The 23,000-nt window shown below is 36.1% G+C and overlaps 1 protein-coding gene across 5 annotated transcripts in view; it reads right to left on the minus strand.

The window, feature by feature from the left end:
• Cep162 (centrosomal protein 162) overlaps nucleotides 1-22,394 on the minus strand; it is a 73,384-nt gene extending 50,990 nt beyond the window's left edge. Inside the window, exons 1-6 of one of the 5 annotated variants that reach the window (XM_063233165.1) lie at nucleotides 22,238-22,394; nucleotides 16,224-16,336; nucleotides 12,735-12,837; nucleotides 8,917-9,063; nucleotides 8,414-8,597; nucleotides 6,468-6,535 (exon numbers count right to left, since the gene is read on the minus strand). In XM_063233165.1, the coding sequence (XP_063089235.1) occupies nucleotides 6,468-6,535; nucleotides 8,414-8,597; nucleotides 8,917-9,063; nucleotides 12,735-12,837; nucleotides 16,224-16,280 (559 nt within the window). In that variant the 5' untranslated portion in view covers nucleotides 16,281-16,336; nucleotides 22,238-22,394. Of the gene's footprint in view, nucleotides 1-6,467; nucleotides 6,536-8,413; nucleotides 8,598-8,916; nucleotides 9,064-12,734; nucleotides 12,838-16,223; nucleotides 16,337-17,064; nucleotides 17,503-22,237 lie in introns of those variants that run through there. The other 4 variants (XM_063233168.1, XM_063233167.1, XM_063233164.1 and 1 more) reach the window with 4 other exon arrangements.
• Between the last annotated feature and the right edge of the window lie 606 nt (nucleotides 22,395-23,000).

Below are 23,000 nucleotides of genomic sequence, written 5' to 3' on the forward strand. Positions count from 1 at the left end.
TATAAAACCAAGGATGATTGATCAAGTTATAACAGGACAAATACAAAAAAGGCACACAAACATACATCAAGCCATCAAAAGATAAAATTTTAAAAATCGTAAAAAAAAAAAAAAAACAGCACTGTAACAGCACCTGTATCTGTGAGTTCTAAATATGTGAATTTAACCAATAGTAAAAAAAATTGCACTGAACACATACTGACTTACTTCTCATGATACCCTAAACAATGCAGTATAAGAATTATTTCACTATATGAGGTATTATATAGGTAAATTACAGATACAGTGTATGGAAGGATATATAGTTTATATGCAAATAGTAGGGACTTTGTATATCTGAAGATTTGAGTACTTCTACGAGACACTGAAACCAGTCCCTCACAAACAATGATGACTGGGCCGGGGATTTAGCTCAGCAGCATAAGTACATGCCTGGCAAGTACGAGGTCATGAGTTCAATTCCTGGTTCAAAAGACCAAACAAACAAAACAATGATGACTGAATATACTAAGTAACAGTAATTACCAGTGACTTCTCATTAGAAATATAGTCACCAGACAACAGAATGGAATCAAAGTGTTTAACTTAAAAAAACAAAACAAAACAAAAAAAAACCTGAAAACTATAAACATTCTATATTAAGCAAAAGTATTTTTCAACAATGAAGGAAAAATATATTTTAGGCAAATTAAAGCTGAGCAAATTTGTTCCTAGCAGTAACTGAAGTGAAAGAAATGTTATAGGAGGTTTGTAACATATATTTTAAAATATAATTTGAGATAGAAACTGAAATCCATACAAAAGAATACAAAGTCCTTGGTAAATATGTGGGGAAATACACAGCTTAATATAAATACATTTTTATATTTAAAATATTTCAAAATAACTATTACCAAGCACTATAATACTGCAAGATTTAAGATATGTAGAAGAAAATGAATGACAAAATAGGAAAATGGAAGGGTTTCCTGTTCATGGAAGTGACATAGTAGTTATTTAAAAGTAGGCTCTAATAGGTATAAGCAGACTGTAAGTACATACATATGGCATTGTTCGTCAGAGGACAATTAGAAAAAAAACTACAGACCCCCCCCCCAAAAAAAAAAAAAGAAATGCAGTAAATGCCAAGGTCTGTCACATGTAAACAACATATAACTGGTTTTTGGCTCGGTTACTTTTACAGTTTTGTTTATGCTGCTAGAACTAGAAACAATTCTTTCCTCAAAACTAGAGTCCAAATTGCTTACATTAAAGGGCTGAAGGGATAAATTTCTGGACAAATTAAGCCAAAAATACGTCATAGGAAGGTAGCATCTCATTAAAAATATCTTCATATTGACTATAAGCTCTTTTCGTATTACAAGGACATCAACTCACAGCACCAAAAAACCAAAAAACATAAATAAATAAATAAATAAAAAGAAAAAAGGAAAAAAAATCACATACACAGATTATGGGAAAACAAGGCATCCAAAGACCCCCAATGTCTCTCAACTCTCCCATAGCAGATCTATGGGGCATAAATAGACATGAAAGTAAACACCAAGTAGCAAAGTTCTATGAATTATTTAAAGCAGAGATAAAGAAACAAAGTTCAAATAGGACATGACTCAAAAGCTTATGGCATTATCACACAAAATGATCATTGTGGATTTGGGGAAACAAAAATTAGAACAGCTGACCAAAGCAATTCAAAACATGAATGACAAATCTTCCAAAGATAAGAACTAAAAAGGAATCAGACAGAAAACTATAGAATTCATGCAGAAATGATCAATGGGAAGACAAGATTCTTAAAATTGAGGACAAAATAGTAAATTATGATGATGCAGCAGAGAAGCTTGCTACAAAGAGATAAAAGAAACAAGAAAAACTCATCTATCAGCAATGAGGTAACACAAAGAAGACCAACATAAACCTACCTGGATTAGAGAGAAACTAGTAGACAACGCCCAAGGGATAATTAGTTTACAGAAACCAAAGCAGAACACTTCCCAAATATAAGAAAAGAGTTCAGCTTACAAATAAGTGAGCCCTGCAGAACCTTGAGTGTGATTAAAAAAAGAAGCTACCTAAAACAATGCCAGATGTCTAACAATAAAAACAGTATTTTAAAAAGCAATCAGAGAAAAAATAGTCACATATAAATGGTGAGCCTACTAGAATTACAACAGATTTTTCAGAAGAAACTTCACATGCCAAAAGAGCGTGGAGTAAAGTATTTCAAGCCCTAAAAGCAGTTTCCAACCTACATTAACATACCTGGCAAAACTTTCCCTCAAAATACATAGAACAAAAAGAACAACTCAAGAGATACATGAATATCAAACCACCACTCCAGAAAATAAAGAATATCCTGGATAAAAACCACAAAAGCAACCAAGGCAAAAAACCAATGAGAAAAGCTAACACTGGTAAATATATATGCACCAAACATAGTAACAGCTATCTACATAAAACAAACACACTGGGCATAAAAGAACAAATAAAGACACAATCATAGTGGGAGTTCTTAACATTGTATTCTCACGAAGAGGCAAATCAACTAAACAAATCAGCTAAGAAACAGAGCTGAACCACGCCCTTGAAAATATGACCTTACTAGATATCTAGAATGTTCCATCCTACTACAACAGAGTTTATATCCTTTACAGTGCATGAAATCTTCTCTAAGGTAGATCACATACTACCTGTTTCACTTGTGTTGTGATGTCCTTCCAAAGCCTCTCGTGGTCACAGTTTGGGCGTTTTTTAGAAGTGGCTGGATCTAGAGTGTGTGACTGATTCACGGTGCAATGCTAACATTAAGAGGTGCTGGGATTAAGGTTGTGTAATTACTAAATCAGTCCACCGACTTTGGGTACTTGCCCAAAGCCTGTAACTTATATAAAAGGGGTATAAAGAAGCTGTTAAGGGTGCTTGGACTTGCTGCCGTCACTTGCTTGGGGTGGACTATTCCTCTGCAATGTCCCTTTGCCTTGGCAGCTAGCCAAAGTGACTGACACCTTTACAAACGCAAGCCAAACCTTTCCTTCTTTAACTTTGGGTATTAGGTTATTTTGTTTCTGCAATGAGAAATGTAACTAAGACACTTACTAAGGCTGCTTAAACAGATATGCAAGAATCTGAACTACCAAAGGTTTCTATGAGACCACTATGCAATGAGAATACAAATCAATAACAGAAAAAAATTTACAGAAAATTTAGAAGCACTTGACAACTCAGTAACACGTTCCTGAACAATCAGTAGGTCACAGGAATCAAGGAAGAAATTGAACTATTTCTGGAAGTAAATGACAATGGCAGTACAACATACCAGAAACTTCAGGACACAAAGAAAGCAGTTCTAAAATGGCACTTCACTGCAATAATAGCTTATATTAGCAAAACAGAGACAGCCAAATAAATAACCTACTGTGGAACTTCAAGACACTTGAAAAATAATAATCCAAGCCTAAACTAAAATTAAGAAGGGAAATCATAAAGATCAGAATGGAAATTAAAGAAATTTAGACTAAAAACACATTACAGAGAATCAACAATTTATAAAGCTGGTTCTCTGAAAGAATAAATAAAATAGAAAAAGCCTTAGCCAGCCTTACTGAGGCAATAGAAGTGAAAGGGCGAAATTACAACAGACATGGTGAAGCCCAGGAGACAGTAACTATCACGAAAATTTGTATGCTCAGAAGTTGGAAAACCTTGAGGAAACAGCTGCTACTCTTGAACAAATTACCAAAACAAAACCAAGAAGACAAAAAAACACTGAGCTCAGTAACAAGCAATGAAATTAAGACAGTAATTAAAAAAAAAAAAAAAAAACTAAAAACAACCCAGAACCTGATGAATTCACTGCAGAATTCGCCAAAGGCTTCAAGAACGATACATCATCAGTACTCTTCAAACTCTTAAATGAAGTTGGAATGATTGGTTCCAAACTTATTTCTGGAAGCCAGCAGCCTGATCCCCAAACCAGACAAAGATGCAATGAAAAAAGAAAATGAGAGGGAAATCTCCTTAATGAACACAGATGCGAAACTTTCAAGATACTAGAAAATAAAATGAAACACATCATCAAAAGGATCATGTCAAGTAGTTTCATCATAACCAAGAAGCAGTTACATCACAACCAAATAGGTGTCGTTCCAGAATTGCAAAGATGGTCCAGTACATGCAAATAAATAAATGCAACACGTCACATAAACCAAGGACAAAAACCACATGACCATATCAAGATGCAAAAAAGGTTTCTGACAAAATCCAACACCCCTTCATGATAAAAACTTTGAAGAAAGTAGGTAAGGGACCTTATTTGAATCTAGGAAAAGTCCATTTATAAACCAACAGCCAACATCATACTAAATGGTAAAACATCGAAATCTAAAATCAAGAACAAGACAAGGATGCCTGTATCTGTACTTTTGTTCAATATAGTACTAGAAGCATCAGCCAGAGTAATCAGGCAAGAGAAAGAAATAAAGGGACACATACAGGAAAGAAATAAGTAAAATTATTACTGCAGATGATACTATACTTTACGAAGACAACCCAAAGAATTCTGCCAAAAACCTCAAAATAATCATATTCAGCAATTTAGCATGTTACAAAATCAATACAATGATTCAATGAGAAAGAAATTAGGAAAATATATTTATAGTAACATCAAGAGAAACAGCTAGCAATTAAACTAACCAAGGTAGCAAAAGCCATCTACAAAGAAAACTAGTCTTCTGAAAAAAAGATCTAAGAGCATAGCAGAAAATAGAAGGATGGTCCCTCTTCCTGGATAGGTAGAACCAGTATTTGCCAAATGACCCTACTCACAAAACTGATATATAGATTCAGAGCAACCCCAACAGCATTCTTCATAGACCTAGAGAAAACCATCCTGAACTCCATAGGAACCATAAGACTCAGAACACGAAAGTAATCCTGGGTAACATGCAAAGCAGGAAACATTACAACACCTAACTCCAAAGCATGATAAAAACGGCACATTCTGGAACTAAAACAGACTTGTGGATTAATGGAACAGAATAGAAGATACAAGAACACCTCCAGATATATTTGACTATTTGATCTCTGACAAAGTGGCCCAAATCATAAGTTGGAGGACAGTCTGCTCAGCAAATGGTGCTGGGAAAATTGGCTATTTATGGAAGACTGAAGCTGGACCCATATTTCTCACCATGAATTAAACTAAAAAATAAAACAGAGAATTGTCAAAAAATTAAAACTAGAAATTTCATTTGACCCAGCTATTCCCTTTTAAGTATCTTTCCAAAAGGGCTGGAGACATCACACTATAGTGATATACAAATACCAATACTTACAGTAGCACAATTCATAATAGCTAAATCCTGGAAGTGACTTGTATGCCCATTAACAGATGAATGGATAAAAAAAAAAGTGGTATTAGTATATATAATAGAATAGTACTTAGCTATAGAAGACAAATTCTAGACAGCAGATACAATTGGAAAATACAATCTTAAGAGAAATACAACACACAAGAACTTAAATATTGTATGGTATCTCTCATTTGAGCAAGGCAAAATACATATGAAAGGCAAAAGAAAGGATTTATGAAGGAAACAAGGAGATACATCTTTTGCAAGTCAGGATGGATCCAGGAAAATGAGAAAAGGAAGTAAAATACTTTAAGATGTGTCAATTACATGTACTAAATATCTGCAATTAATGTAAATATTATGTGTCATAAAAATGAATTAAATAGTAACAATAAGAATGAAAATGGGACAAGGGAATTTAGAGATGGAGGAAAGAAGAGGGGAAAGAAAGGGTTAAAAAAGAATTGTTACATTAATTATGTTACATACATGCAACTACCCCCAAGATGAAAGTACAGTTCATGTACTGCCAGAAAGTACGAATAAAATTTTAAAAAGTTGTAAAATCTACATGTACCAAAATTCCTCACAAAGATCATAAACATTATGTACCAAAATATGTACAAATAAAAAAAGATGGAATATGATTCAATAGAATGCAGCACAAAAGCAACAAAAGTGATAGAAAGAAAACAATGTCAAAGCAGTAACAATCCATATCAAAAATACATTTTTGTAAAGGGTAGAAAATTAAAAGTCAGAGGTAGACATACTAAATAAAAAAGCAAAACCCAGCTGTATGTCCCTCACAAGAAAATTATTTTAAGTATAAATAGTGCAGACACACTCAAAGTCAATATATGAAAAAGGTGTATTTGCGCACTGCCATGTTCTCAGCAGATTTTTGTCTGAGCTTCAATTTTCCAGTATTGGCACAAAAAAAAAAACACCTTTTCTCCTGTCTTTCCAACTGATCCACTGCCTGCTCCCAATAAATGAGATAGTAATTCACTCTGGATAATTAATTAGCAGCTCCGATTATAACACAGGCAACTCCACTCTAACTGTTCAAAGCTCTTTCTCACATATTATAAAATCAAAGACCAATAGAATTACCTGGCAATTGTTCATGTTTTGATTCATTCTCATGCTCATCTTCAGTTAGTCCTATGTTAGCTTCAAAACTGGAAAAAATATTTAATTAACATAAAATTATGTCTCAAGTATTCTTGTTTCATCAAAACCAAAACGAAAAATGTTTTGAAAATAAAGGCTCCTCAAAGTCTAAGGCTAACTATAGTTATGCAAACAATAAAAAAATGCAGTTTTTCTTAATTTATGTACAAGTATGGGCAATTTAGTACATAAATATTTGCATCTGTATGTATAAACATTATTTTATAAATCTAGAAATTCTTTCTTTACTAAAGATTAAGAATTCATCTCAAGTTATGATATCCAGTGAAGTCTATGTAACGACCAAGGAAAAACTATTCATCTTACATGTCAATATCCAATTTAACCTTGAAACAGAAGCAAACAGGAGTCTTAAATCAAGACTCAAAAGCAAGGGACAAATGAGCTTGAGCATGTTTTGATTACACAGGACATATTAGTTCATTTACTAATTAGTCCTTTCAAACTGAGTCAGTTCTACCTTTCCCAATCAATTAACTCTGTCTTCAGTGAAATCATTAGCATACCTGATAAACTACAAGAATATGACAATAATAGCTGCAAACTGCTAATACTATATACTCAATGCCATGCCACATACTGACTAGCCTATTCTGGATCAAAAATACAAATACTTAAGAACGTTATTAATAAGAAAAAGTTACAGAAAATTCAAAGTTAAGGAAGATCCATATTCAAGCCAAAAACCCGATAAACACTTAATCTGTATTGTCACTGTTGACAGAGGCAAGGACTATAGGCAATGAGTGCCCCTTCATGTTCTTTCCAGGCACCTCAACAATGCAAGGTCCTGACCATTGTTTACCTAAGTCTTTCTCAATGTATGTTTGTAGTAATCAATCTTGAGCTGTGAGTAATGTTTCCACCCCAAGAGCAAGCTTACTTCCATTTACTATAAAAGTAGTAATAGATTCCCCAAGCTCAGTGTTTCTCTTCTACAACACAACCCACTGCATGTGCAGAGGACACACTGTGGATCCTTTGTCTGCCCTGGTAAAACTTTTGGGGCACAGGAATCAGTTCAGATAAACAGACAGTGGGTTATTACTTTTGTGGTAAGAAATAAGATCCTCTGCTTCTCTGAGGAATTTCATGTTTACTGTCAATATCCATAAAATGAGAAGGTTAATCTGTTAGTTTGTAAGCAAGATATCGGTTTCAGACCCTAAACATTTCATGCTAGTAAATGTACTGCTTCATCATGTAAGAAATTAATCATGCTGGCACCAGGCTAATAATCAGCAGTTAAGCTTCTCACTCTCAATTACACTTTTGTATTCTGCAAATCTAACATAAAATCATAATGTGCTTTCCATTTATAACAAAATAATTACATAGATGACTAATGTGAGGACATTAAAGAGCTGAGGTATCACAAAGGTCTTGAGAATGGTCTATTATCTTGAGAGAGGAACAGCTTAGTCAACTAGGAAGATTTCCAGGATTAATGAAGTGCCCTGAAAACCACAAGTCAACCACACATAGGTAAGACATCCTAGTACTGACTGACTTGTATTTTTTATTTTTGTATTTTATTTTTTCCTGAGTTTATAATGGTAATCTGGACCCCCCCCTCCATTTTACTTGTCGAAAATCACTTAATTCCTTTCCTAGTAAGGACATTGTACCAACAGTTTTAACAATATCTTAAGTATGAAATTTCAGGTATTTATAGGTAGAATGGGGTTTCACACTACAAATTAAGACACTCTGTTCATACACAAGAAAAACTCTGACCATAACAAAAAAGAGAAGAGTTAATTTTGACTGTTAGGTTTTTCTATGAGTCACTGCATACGTCAGCCTTCCAAAAATACAGGAAAAACACAAAAGTCAGTTAATAACTTACATTGTATTTACTTTACCTGGTTACACCTTTAAAATGTGTGGAGTCATTGGAATCCAATTCCTTGTTTAACCTTGAATAGTCAATGGATGATGTCAAGCCTTTCTCAAGCCTGGAAAAAAATTGTTCTTTCTCTTCTTGTTCTTCTAACGTGTCCAATCCCAATCCAAGAACACTATGACTGAGCTCAGAAACTATGAGTTCTAAATGGAAAGCACAAACACACTTTATTAATACACAGAATTATGATAAAATTTAAGTGATACATTTATTAACATTACACAGTAAAATGAAGATTTTTTACAAATAGTTTACCAATCTCTCAAGTAACTTTGTAATCAAAATCAGTATTATAGAATTTAAGGATTCTCCAGATCTGTAATTCTAAACATCTGAGAAGATACTAAATCTGTCTATATGGTTCAGTAAAAGAGGCTCCAAGACAGTCATTAGTTAATTTTTGTAAAATTATGAATATAAGTATATTAATAGTTTATCAACGCATATTCTTTACATTCTTACCATTTGTCTCCAAACTGTCAACACTTAAGATAGATGTTCCACTGCTCTTAAGAAGCTGAGATTTTTCAGCAGACTCTTCTTCTGTTTCCATCGCTGGGTGAGAAGTCTTCTTTGTCTTCAAATAGCTTATGTTTGTTCCAAGTAGTCCTAAGAATTGGATTTAACATGGTTGGGTATTTATGCCAAGAGAACCATTTTGATCAATATGACAACAGGGTATTACTATTATGTTAAATTGTGCATAGCAGCTAAAAAATAAATCTATTAAATAAAAATCCATTGTACACAGAATTCACAAAGAAAAACTCTAATTCCGCTTGACTGTAGTGAATCTTTTATAAATGGAATATTTCAAAAGTTTACACAAGATTTTAAAAAATTATTTTGAAGTATAAATAGCTAATGCAGTTTGCCATTTTTTCCTACCTTATTCCCTCTTGTTTGCTTTAATTACAAAATTTTTGTTGACTTGTGTAACTTTAAAAAAAAAACAACAGCATGAAGCAGCCAAACAACACATGAAAGGCAAAGCAGTGTAAGTAAGGACAAGTACAGGGGCTGGACAAGACCTTTTGTTAGTGTCATTAACAAGATGGAAATATTCTTAAAAGACTTGTAAAAAGTCATTTATTTTACAACATTAAGAACAGTGGCTATGTATAGGAGAGATTCTTAGCACAGCAGGGTGTCTACTGTTGAGGGAGCGAAGTTATCACAATCTCTCACAGCAGTTTGGAATGTGAAATTTTCTCAGAAGCTAATCTATATTAAAAGCATTAAGTGTTTTATGATTGACTAGGCATCAGATGACATTAAAAACTTATTATCATATTTCTTGTATAATATTTCTTTAAACAGAGACGTTATTTTAAGAGATACTTTGAAGACTTTGTGGCAAAAGTGATATGGTGAGATTTGTTCGAATATAAACAGTGGGGTGGAGAGAGGATACACATGAAACATGACTAGCCACGAGTTACTTACGATTACTAGGAAAGCAATGGGTATATTCCACTTTTTTCTCAATAGGTTCAAAAACTGTTTTTAAATAAAGTTTTAAAAATGTTACATGAATCATGGGCAAAACCTGTAATTTATATTTACATGGGTTTCAAATATTATCTATTTTATTCAGATTTGATAAATTGTGTCCCTAGAACAGAATGAATACCAGCCATATAGGGATTATCCTTTCCATTATGAAACCTAAAGTTTGAAGAGGGAGACTACAAACAACAAATATTCCCTGGTGCCTGCTACCTACCAGATACGGTTTTAAATGCTGGGGATTTATAGTGAATATAACAGAAAAACTCCGGCCCTTATGAAGCTTACATTTATGTGGCTGGAGACAGGCAAAAGTAAAAGAAGTAAGTACATTACAATCAAATATCACATTAAAAAATGGCAAGTGCAAAGAAGAAAATCAAAACAAGAGGGATAGGGAACGCAGGAGTAAGGATCCTGCACCATTTAAGGAGGGTAGCAAGGAACACCATCAAGGAAAAGTTGACATTGAGCTAAGACTTGGTGGAGACGAGGGGTCAATCCATGGCAATACTTAGAGGAAGAGTGTTTGTGAAATGAAAGGAAACATGTAAAAAGCTTCCATATCAGAAGGCCAGGAATTAAAATGGCATCAGCAAGGGAAAACTGAGAGCTCAGAGAAGTCACAGCACAGGGCTAGGGTCATAGCTTGCAGGCTACTGGATTTCATGATTAGTGACCTGAAAAGCTGTTAGAGGGACTGGAGAGGGAATACTAGGGATGATCAGGTTTTTGGTGTAGAAAAGTTCAAGGAACTCAAAAGTCAGGGTACTGAAGGGATTAATTATGTCCTTAATAAAACCAACCAGAATTACACAACAGGTCTGGACAGCAAAACAGGAACTAGTGTCTTTGAAGAATAAGACTAACTTGGACATTAGTAGACAATGCCACAAGGAGAAGCAGCAGTGGTTCTGACGATATGCTTTGTAGGAGGCTGGAGGGAGAAAGGTCTAGAAGAAGCAATGAAGAAAAACCATTTAAAGTCTAACAGAAGATGAGAGAAAGAAATCAGTAAACGTTGGAGGTTACTAGGAAGCATCAGGGTCTGCAGAGGAGAATTAAATATGAATTACAAGCCTGGAGTTTTTTTGTTTTCTGAACTGGGAATTGAATTCAGGACCTCACACCTGCCAGGCCGGTACCCTGTCACTGAGCTATGTCCCTGGCTCAACCCTACAACTCTGAAGGGAAGCGGTATTAATGGGGATGGGGTTTTACTGTGACTGGAAAACTCGAGAGTATTTCTGTAAGGAAGTAACAATTCTGCTAAAATGAAAAGAGAGAGTAAAAGGTAACTAGGTAAACTGGGAAAGAGACATAACCAAAGGCAGGAGAAATAGTAAGTACATGGGTTTAACAATGGGAAAAGCAGGCCAAAGCTGAGGATGCAAACAGATGAGCCATGCTGGAGAAAGTAAGCCTACAGCTAGAGTCAATGGGCATGCCCCGCCCACCTCCGGAGCCAGGGCTAAGTTCCGTTCTTAATTCCAAGAGTAAAGAAACAATGCAGGTTGCACAATATCAAAAGTTCTTTAACAGCACAGGCAGCCCTCTGTTATCTGCGGACTGCACCTCTGGGGTGGACGCCTACAATCCCCACAGTCAGGGAGGCTGAGGCAGGAGGAAAGCACTATAACGGCAAGAAAGGATGACAAGGCACAGAGATGAGAAAAGGTGTTTACAGGGTATGTGGAGTAACTGGCACGGGCGCAGCCCATGGGGCAGGAAGGGAAGCTTCCAGTTAAGGCTGTACAGAGTCCCAACTGTCACATCAAGAAGTTGGGACTCTCTCTCTTTGCTTCCCAGCGGCACTAGGGGTTGAACCAGGGCCTTCGCTCTGGGCCACACCTGAGAACACTCCTCCAGCCCCCATTTTTAAATTTTATTTTGAGATGGAGTCTCACAAAACACTAAGTTGCTCACACTGGGATTACGATCCTCCTGCTTCAGCCTCCCAGAGTGCTAGGATTACAGGCCTGTGCCACCACACTCAGCAGCAGACTTAATTTTATGGCAAAAACAGGCCATAGGTAAATTTTCCCCTGGAGAAGAGATGCAGAAATTCTATCAGTTTACAAAATGGCATTTGACACCGATCTACACACTGAAAAATAGTTAAATAAAAGTAGTCTGGGTTCTTTATAGATACGGCACTGTTATACACAATAAATACACCATATACGGTACCATATATGATATATAGTTACCGTAAATCATAGTGCGGCAGTCACAGAAGGCTCACTTACTAAAGGCAAGTGTAAGAAATCACTCAGAGTAATTCTGCATCTGTAAAGATGTAACTGGGAATATTCCAGAGAAGATAGGTATGTGCCAGACAGAATCAATACTGATTTTTTTTTTTTTGCCATGAAGGCAGTAATCTATTTTTAAAGGTATTAATATAATACAAAAATCAACAGATTTTTAAAACCATACCCATGGGTTTCTGTTAACACACTGCCAGAATTTTACTGAATCAATTTACCATTAAATATAACAAATACATATATATATATATATATATCTGGATTATTCATTACCTCAATATGAACAAATCTAAATCTCAATGTAAAATAATTTGATGTAAAAACATCTTCTCAATTACATAGCAGATAAAGTGAAGTACTGTAATATGACAGTCAAATCAAACCTCAAGAATCTATATTATCAGATAAATACATATAGAAATATAATCAAAACCAAAACTGTAAGAGTTGACTGACCCCTTGTGGTCAGGTAATTTAAAACTAAACATCAACAATACTTACCATCATCTTCAGTTAACCACCAAGGTACTGTATCTTTCTTCTTCACTCCTTCTGTAGGTTGTCTAGGTGTTCTGTTTGACTTGTCAAAAGAATCGTCTGAAAGCTAAATCAGACACAAACTGCTAAATAAGTTATATTGTAAGGAATTCCAGATTTAGCACAAATAAGAATAGTACTTCTCTATTAGTTCTTTCAATGTTCAGTTACACATATTTTCAGAAATGATAATAAGCATATGTGGTCAAATAGCTCAAACATCAAGCATATGTCTTTGAATGTTGATTTCATACCCGGAATTGAAAGAATAAACTAGAACAGAAGGAAAACTTGATCAAGGTCTTTGTTTAGCAAAAGAAAGAAAAGGAAGGATACCATCCTGCTGAGATGTAGTCTAGGGTCTAAGATAAAGCGGAGGCTAAGCAAAATGACTTAGACTTAGTCCAGAAGGACACGGGATTCCAAGACAAGGAAGAACCGAATTTCTTGGGTGCAGAGGATAATGATGTTGACTACAGAAATTAGCATTTTGTCCCACAGATTAACAAACTTGTATTTTCATCTACCCATCAGTTCAAAATTTTACACTTCTAAATCTCCTACTCGTATCTCAGTATTTTCCTCTCTTATTAAGGTGGCCTACACCTCCACTGAGGACATGCAGATCTTAGTAAGGCACTCGCCCACTCTCCTCCCTCCACCTCTGAATTTACTCAGGGGACAGTTCTCTCCTCCACTCCGGACAGCACCCGCAGAGAAGTCACTTCTCTTCCCCGGGCCACGCCCTGCTTCCCACTTCATCTCTGGGCCTCCCCTCCCTTTGCTCTCCACTCGGCCCCTCCCCTCAGGTCAGAAAGCTGCTGGGCGCTACAAACCCCACACAAGTCCAGGCCCAGCAGTGGGCAAGTCTCTGGAGTAAAAGACTGATACTCCAGACTACTCTACTTTGAAAATAAAATAAAACAAAACAGGTTAAGTTTCTCATTCCTGTTTCCCTTTTACACCATCACTTTCCTTTATAACCAATTCTTGAATAAACTGCTCAACCCTTCAGGATTTAGTTTCCACAAAACTGGCTTCACTGCAGGTATCTAAGGCCTCCTAAACAGCATAAATGCAGGCCGCCTGGCAGTCATCTTCCAAGGTCTCATCATGGAATTTCATTCTGGTGACAAACGTACTTCTTGAATCTCTCTTGGGCCTCACCTGTATGATGTCCACCCTGCGCCTCCGCAGCTCTGTGGCAATTCCCACTGTTTTAATAGCTTGCGGCTGTTTCGCTCATTTCCTCAGTAAGAGACTATGTTCTTGATCCTTTTTTATCCTCATTCTGCACACTTTTTTCTGGAGCCAAAATACACATTTACATGCCTGATCTTGTCAGGATGTGCATTTAGACTACATAAATTCAGACTAAAGCTTGTCTATTTTCTGCTATACCATGCCCTCAAACTATGACATTAATAACTTCCAAAATGACCACACAGATTCCTACCTGCCAAATAAAACACACTATCTCAGTAACTTGCAAAAATGTCAATGTTAAAATCTTCAAAAAGACCTCATCCTCTTCATTGGCAAATACAAAGAGAGGAGGGCAGAAAAACATTTCGTTTCAATTTTTTGGCTAGTTGCATCATTTTCCACTTAAACTCGAAGCATCATATTACCTTGAAATGTTCCCCTTCTCTTTCCTCCCCCAATTTTTCCAATTGATTAATCTATAACATAGGCACAGGCCACTAATCTTGCAGCACTATAGAAAAATTAGAAAAGGAAACAGAATACCCACTGTAAGTGTTCTGGCCTTGAACACCTTTTACATTGCTTTCCAAATTACTATCATTAAAAACAAAACATGGGGCCAGCTCAGCAGCACAGAACCTGCCTGGCAAGTGCCAAGTCCTGAGTTTGATTCCCAGTACCCCCTATTAAAAAAAAAAAAAAAAAAAACCTGATCCTCAGTAATAGTGTTTATAAGCAAACGGGGAAATTAGAACCTTCATAAAATAATACATGGCTGGTGGGAATATAAATAGCACAGTCACTCTGGAAAATAGTCCGGCAGTTCCTCAAAAGCTAAACACAGAGTTACCATATAACTCAGCAATTATAAGAATTTAAAAACATACATCTATTTTTGATAATGTTATGATTATTCAGACAACATTATCCAAAACTGCCAAAAAGTGGAAAGATCCCCAATGTTCACCAATTGATGAGTGATAAACAAAATGTGGCACAGCCATACAACGAAACATTAGAAAAAGAAATGAGGTACTAATACATGCTACCACATGGGTGAACCCTGAAAACATTATGATAAATAATATAAGCCAGACTCTAAAGAGCATATATGATGTAACTCACATCTACGAAATGTTCACAATAGGCAAATCTTTAGATGAATATTGTCTGAGGCTGAGGAACAGGAGAAATTGGGTATAATTGCTATAGATACAGGGTTTCTTTCTGGGGTGACAAAAATATTCCAAAACAAGTTGTGGCATTGGTTTTATATGTGTAAAACCACCTAAAATACCTATTTTAAATGAGTCAATGTTATCTTATTAAAGCTAATTTTAAAAAGCTGATTAATGACTGAAGAATAAGCACTTCCCTGAATGAAAATACAGAGCATGTGGCATAGCCCTTTTCTCATTCAAAAGATATTTACTAAGCATCTTTTAGGTCCTGCATACTTGACAAAGAGATTAACTATCATGTCACAGACCATGTGTTCTTATAAAGTAGAAAACAGACCCACAGAAGAAAAATAATGAATGGTGATAAGTGGTATGTAAGGAATTACGTACATGATAGAGTAAAAAACTGCATTACTTCTCACTAGGTCATCAGAAAAAGCTTCTTTGAGGCACTAACATTTAAAGTAAGATCTTCACCAATCAGGAAAGGAATTAGTTAACAACACTGTTGCTGGAGGGAACAGGCAGCACACAGCCTCTAAACAGCGGTGGCTAGCCTATGGCACACATGCTGCTGCAGCTTGTGTAAGTTATCACTGAAAGGTCTTAAAGGTTCACCACCACTATCCTAAGGCGAAACAGGTGACATGCCTGGGGGAAAAAAGGCCACAAAAAAAAAAAAATAAATAAAGTGGATGAAGGGAAAGCATGATATAACTAAGTAAGGTAGATATAAGCAAAACTATGGCAGCCTTCATAAGGTAACACCAGTTTGGATTTTACCCTACATATGACAGGAAGATATGGTTTTACCCTGGGATTGAAGAGTCTGATGAAAATAACAGCTCATCTGGGTGTGGGGAAGGTCACTGGTTGGTAATAGTTGCAAGAGGCCAGGTGCGATGATGGTATTCAATTAACAGGTGGAGCAGCATCAGAGGGATGATAAGTATATTCTGAGGTAAAGTCGACAGTTTGTTGATAGAATGATTTTATCTTAAAGGTAAGAACTGAAAGATGAATTTGAGATAAATTTAAATACTGCTTTTTAAAGACATAAACTCACCTCCTTCATAAACTGTTCAAATTGTTCATCCAGCTCTTCTTTAGAATAATGAGCCATTGTCAATAATTTTCATTTCCCAAAGCAAACATTCTGAAGTATTTACAACAGTGATGCTAAACAACAAAAGAAAAAACTTACTGAGAAAATTCATCGCATCATGAAAACGGCCAGACTTAAACTTCAGAAATTTCACTATTACTTACTATTGATGCACAATTATTACCCATAAACTAGTCAAGAGATTCCTAATTCTATAGTGAACCAATTTGAATAAGCCGCTCAAAACCTTTACTTCCACTAGGGGTCCAGAATTACAAACTGTCATCTGCTAACTCCAGTTGGTAAAAGGTGGAATCTCCAATATTTCTTAAACTTGTATTTATTTGCACTTTATGTAACACCTTCCAGGCACAATGTGGGTCTTCAAAGAGAATCTCAAAAATAAATTAGCAAACAGAAAGAATCAGTTTTTTCTTGTAAAGACCAGTTTGTGCTTCCTGACTCAGTTATTTTCCATGTTGTTTTGTCAAATATATTTTCCAGATATAGATGTTTCCAGGTATAGACAAACAGATTTAAGAGACTCAGTACTTAAAGTCTTTAAGTACAAATTTGTGTTTTAGAGTACACAAATTAGCACTACGGGGGTGGGGTGTAAGGAAACGGAGGTCAACAAAGATAATGCCGCCGCGAGCAGAACGCGGTGTTTGCAAAGCAAAGCTTTCGGCTTTCCCCCAGAAAGAGCCCAACTTCGAGATTTTAACTCTTTGAGGCTCCATAAACCCCAGTTTTCTTTTGCAGAGAAGGGAGGAAGGAAGTAGGCCAGCGGCCCTGACCGTACCTTTCCTAATTCGCAGAACTACACTTCCTCCCTTTATCAGCATTCTGGACCAGGCCAGAGCGATCGCGGTTAAGGTTTTGTTCAACAGCTTGGTAAGAGGCGCGATCCACCAAAAGGCCCTCAGCCTGGCGGTGTCCTGGCTTCAGGAAGCGCGGGTTTGGAGGCTGACAGGTAAACGAAGGCGCCTTTGCAGTAGGGTCCAGGCGCAAGAGGAGCCTGACCCGACAAAGGAAAGCCTTAAGGCACAACCTCGGCCAAGGTGGTTTAGAAGGTGAGCGTCCACAGCTCACCAACCTGTGCCTCTGAATCCCGCGCTTTCCCGAAGGTCCGTGCGGGCCTGCGGTCGTCAGGGTAACAGACCTCCGCGGCCGCGCTCCCAGGTCACATGACCTGGGGTGGTCACGTGGCTCAGAGACACAACTCGGCAGCCATGGGTTTCCTTGGTCCTCTGGTAGCAAAGATTGGAAGCACCACCTTCAGCAAGATACCGTGGTCGTTTAGGCGTAGCTGCTTCACCAGCTTGCGCCCCGAAGCTTTCTGTATTGCTGGGAACAGTGCGGGGATGGGAACAGGTTGGGAAGGGCCGCTATGAATGCGTAACGCGAAACCCAGCCCGTGGCTTCCTGGGAGATGTAGTTTAGCTTCCTCAGGGCTTGAACTGTGTTTCCGCCTTTCCTCTCTCATCAGTTTTAACCACCCACTTTTATTTTTGAGCGTTCTGCCTCCCAAGCCGAAGCTTTCAAGAATTGTACTGGATTTTCTTCACATGCAAAACCCTATGTGAGCACTGAGGGAGAAGAACAAACCTATTGAAAGAATTCTGTTGCTAGAATTGGGACTCTGTTCCACCACCTAGTGGTCAAGGAATTGAAACTATGCAAGCACCTGTACTTAAAACTGACCTAGCTTAAGGCATTTCTAAGGTTTCTTACTAAATTACTTTTAACCTCATTCTACGGTGACGGTTTACAATTAATTTCTTGGATTTTTGTTACCTATTTAAATAACACAACATGAAATTCCAGAAGTCAGCATTTAGGATAGTGAAAATAAAGTCGAGAAATACTTGAGAGGCTTGCAGTGTCAGGTATAATTCAATATGCTAGCTCTAACTTGAGCTTTTCACTCAGTAAATGTTTATTTCAATGCAAATGTCTGGAAACTAGGAGCTGTCCCCTACTATCAAAATAGAAATAACAATAAGGACATTTTTAGCTTCCACTTACTGAGCGTTTGATGGGAGCTTGTATTATACAACTATTGCAATTTAAAGTCAATTCAGTTGAAACTATATGTTTGTTTCTACAGTGTTAAATGAACAAGTCAGTCATAGTCTCTGCCCTAATAAAATCTTCTGTCTAATGGGACATACAGGAAGACTAGAAAATTGGGGACCACAATTAAAAAAAATTGGTGACACTTAACATACCATGAACAAAGTAAGTTTGGGAAATTTCTACCTGACATACAATATTAATTTTAGTCTTAATATACTATTATGCTATAAATTTGTGGCAACCAACATTTATTCTTTTTACTATTGAGTTTTGTTCCTACTCTGTCCAGGATATACTCCCTCTACCCTGCTCAGACTTTACAATGAACAGCCTCTATCGTCTCTTTAGACTTTCTTGATATTATTATGAAAAGTCTCGAGTCACAGCAACTTCCTTGTTCCATGAAAATTAGAAGAGTTGGTTCACTGCATCCTGTCCTTTCCTTACTATCTCATCACTTGACATCACACATTCACTGTATTAAGATTATCTTCCTTCATGCCTCATTTAAAATATAGGTCCTATGAGGCTGGAGTTTTGTCACTCTTGTGTTACTAAATATACAAACTATGTCTGCATCTGCACTCATCCAATCTATTGCATGTTCCAGTAGAAGAAGTGTACTGCCTTTAAAAATTTATTTCCCCCCATCTGATCTAGAGCTGTTACTCATTCTCAGTGATCTCGCTCCACTAGTAATTTCCTCTTCTTGTATCTTTAGCCTCTGGCCGTGTGTGAATTTCTTCCTAACAGCATTTAAATATGCTCTGGGGCACTTAATCTAAAATGCCACTTCTAAAACATCTTCATTCTATGTGTCCCTGTGATTGAAAGGAGTTTTCTTTTTGTCTACCAGTCTTTTTCTGGAGAATTATCTTCACTCCACTTACTTCTTACCAGACTTTCTAATCCAGCTTCTGTTCACACCAACTACTGAACCCAGTCTTGGTAGTATCACCAATTTTTTTTCATTTAGCTAGATTAAAAAAAAACACACCAGAGACATCACCTCACTTGATCTTGATCTCCTAACACTGATACAGTTGCCTACTTTCCCTTTCTTGCTTCTCTTCCCACTTTTATAAGCTCTCCTCGAGTTGTTCACTGCTCCTCCATTCATTCTACCTGCTCTCTAAGTGTCAAAATTTCTTAGGGCTCATTTCTGGATTCCTTTATCTTCTTTCATATTCTTATACTAGATTTTAATCTTCTAATTTTAAGTTTGATCATTTCTGCTCACGGACCTTTGCTCTTTTTGCTAGTAAGCTTCAGACAAATGTATGTCCTCAATTCTAAAGTCTCTTTTGACATTTCCCCAGTTTTCTTTTTGTTGTTATTGTTGTCTTTGTTTTGTGGCATTTGTTTGTGTTTTTGGTTTTTTGAGACAGATCTCGCTTTGTAGTTCAGGCTGGCCTTGAACTCGTAGTAATTCTGCCTTAGCCTTCTGAGTTTGGGATTATAGGCAAGTGCCATATGCCTGGCTCTAAACTTTCTTTCAAACAACAAAATTCAAAGAAAATGCCACTTGATGTCTAACGAGTATCTCTAAGTGAAAGTCATGCTTTTCTGCCATCTTCTGACACCAATTTCTCTTCCATTCCTTTATATCATATTATGTAGTGAATACACTCATCCAGTCATTCAGGACAGACATCTGGGCACTGTCAATACTATCTGCAAAATATAACTGCATTGCATTGATGTTTTTGCATGTTAATTGTTAACATTCTAATCCAAATCATTATTTCTCTTAACTACTTAGCTAAGCTACTAATTAGTCTTTATGTATCTACTCTTGGTCTTCTACCTCAATATCTACTCAATAAAAAGATTATCATTTGGAAATGCAAATAACTTACTCCATTGCTTAAATTTTTTCAGTGACTTCTTATTGTTCTTAAACCAAAACCCAAACATCTATAAAGCCCTGTATGGCATGGTTAGCATCACTTACACCTGTAGCCTTATCTCATGCCCACTTACCAAAGCTTGCAGAATTATTTGCAGATTAACTGCAGAGTTTAGTTCTTTCTTCTTCAGCAGTTACAATTAGAGTTTTAATATAAGGAGTATATTAAAACTATGGGATGCTGAGGTGAGAGGAAAACAGATTCAAACAGCACTGGCAACTTTGTGAGGCCTTGTCTCAAAATGTAAAAATAATAAAGTTCTGGACTGTAGCTTAGTGTGAAGGCCTATATTCAATCCGTAGTACCACACAAAAAGTATTTGTTGTTTTGTACTAATGTACATCAACCTACAAAATTTATGTTACTTATGTTTACATGGCTCATGAGATTGTTATATTGAATTGTAATGAGTCTCTAAATTTTTGATACTCTATTGAATGTATATATTTCTCTCCTCCCCTCCCCTCCCCTCCCCTCCCCTCCCCTCCCCTCTCTTTCTCTCTGTTTCTGTCTCTGTCTCTGTCTCTCTTTCTCTGTCTGTCTGTCTGTCTGTCTGTCTCTCTCTCTCTCTCTCTCTCTCTCTCTCTCTCTCTCTCTCTCTCTCTCTTGGTACCAGGAATCAAACTCAGACCTCGCACTTGTTAGGCAGGCACTGTGCTGCTGAGCTAGATCCCTGACCTATATTTCTAAGAATAGCAGTGTCGTTAAAGGAATGGCTAGCATTTTTTGAGAGCTTAGTTTGTTGATCTCTATTGCATTTCTATGTTATTCAATTTTTTGAACTACATTTTGAAGTAGATAGTATTATTTACATTAGGGAATTTAAGATTTAAATAATAAAGTTTATATAACTAAATGGTCAATGCAAGATTAAAACTCTGACATATTGAGCATATAACCATAATTTAAAAACTTCATGATATTCTGATAAACTATCTCTAGCTAAAATGTAAGTGAAATGGTCGTGTGCATATTTATCATTTTCATACCCTCTTTGGTGAAAGGTCTATGTCTTTTTATTTTTCAAAAAAAATTTTTTTACTACAGAGATTTGAAAGCTATGTGTTTTAGATAGCAGCACTTCTGCAAATATTTTCTCCTGGTTTTTAACTTATCTTTTTCCTCTTTTACAGGATCTTTCATAGAACAGTATTTTTTATTTAACTGGATAAAAAGCAATTTATTTTTGTGTTTTTTTATTTCAGTAATAAATACAAAACCATGTTGTTAATTATCTTATTTAGATGCAAAGTCAAATTTTCATAATTACTGACATTTCCCCAATTGCCATTTACTGGACTATTGGAGTTGTTATGGTTGGGGTGCAGGCAATGGATGGCTTTGTCTCTTTTTAGATCACATTTTTGCTGCCTTTTGAGGGACATCCACAGAACTTCAGCATGCTGAGTAAGTCTGCACTTTAGATCATAATTCTAAATTCAGATCACCATATTATTAACTCAGATGATCATATATATATATATATATACACATATATATGTAATACATATGAATTACTAGCAGGCTAGAACTATAGTTAAACATAAATATTACATTTATCTTTGAATAGTTACAAAACTGTGATTTTAAAAGCACATCTAAATACATTTATTTTTATTTTAAAGAGAATAAAATCCAACAAAACAAAGCAGAATAAAGCCAATCAAAAAGGGCAGTGAACGTGGTACAGAACTTCAAAGCAGGATAATAGGAAATCAACAATGGCTACTGCAGTATATTTTGTTACCCTCACAATAATTGTTCACACCATCAGACATAGGAAAATCAAATAAAACAAAAAGGAATAAAATCAATCAAAACAGAACATTGAATAAAACAAAACAATCAGAACAAAACAGTGCGATCAATATTGGATTTCAGAAACAAGACAGAGAGAATCATCCATATTTGCTATATTGCTCACTGTTATTCTCCATAGGCCTGCAAAGTCAATCAAGTAATTCAAGCCTTTAATTGTTTTTGTACCTCATTTGCTATCTCAGTCCGTGCAATGGTCGGCTCACAGCCAGGGTGACCTGTCTTCTCTCTTCCTGGGCCCTGTGTGGATTGTGTGGCTGATGGAAGGGTGAACTGGCTTGTTGATGTGGTCCTCCAGACTCAGCACGGCTTTCCAACTCACAAGGAGGGAAATACGGCTTTCTAAATAAACTTAAACTCATCTAATTTTTGGCAAATTGTCACACTGTACTTATGTAACAATGTTTGTCAAAGACTATTTTTCTGAGTCACTGAACTTGTTTTTACATACTTGAAACAGGGAACAAAATGACCTATTTGGTATAAGAAGAAAATATTAGAACTCATTTTTGACTTCTCTGTATCTCAAAGTAAGACATTAAAATATGACTAGCACTGTGGGTTAACTGATTTAAACATACTCACTAATTTAAAATAGACATAAATTTAGAGTACACCTCCAAAAGTTTTTTTTTTTCTGATGGATATGTGAAACATCAATAATGTGTTGAAATGGGACTCATAGATTCTTAACCTTATTATATTCAAATATGGTGACAAAGTAAAAATTTGAATTTTTATTTATTTTCCACTATAAATATTCTGGATTTTAAAATAGCACTCTGTTGTTATTAAAAGGCCCTAATTGAAAAAAAAAGTGTATCTTGTAATTGAGAACAAGCATTATTTCAATCACAATCTGCAGGCTTACACATACCTAGGACATACATAATCATTTTCTAATGATTGTTACATTATTAATTCAAATTTT

This window comes from Cavia porcellus, unplaced genomic scaffold (assembly GCF_034190915.1).
Source record: "Cavia porcellus strain 051 isolate PalLab524CR breed Dunkin Hartley unplaced genomic scaffold, mCavPor4.1 scaffold_22, whole genome shotgun sequence".
In the NCBI taxonomy this organism is placed as follows: domain Eukaryota; kingdom Metazoa; phylum Chordata; class Mammalia; order Rodentia; family Caviidae; genus Cavia; species Cavia porcellus.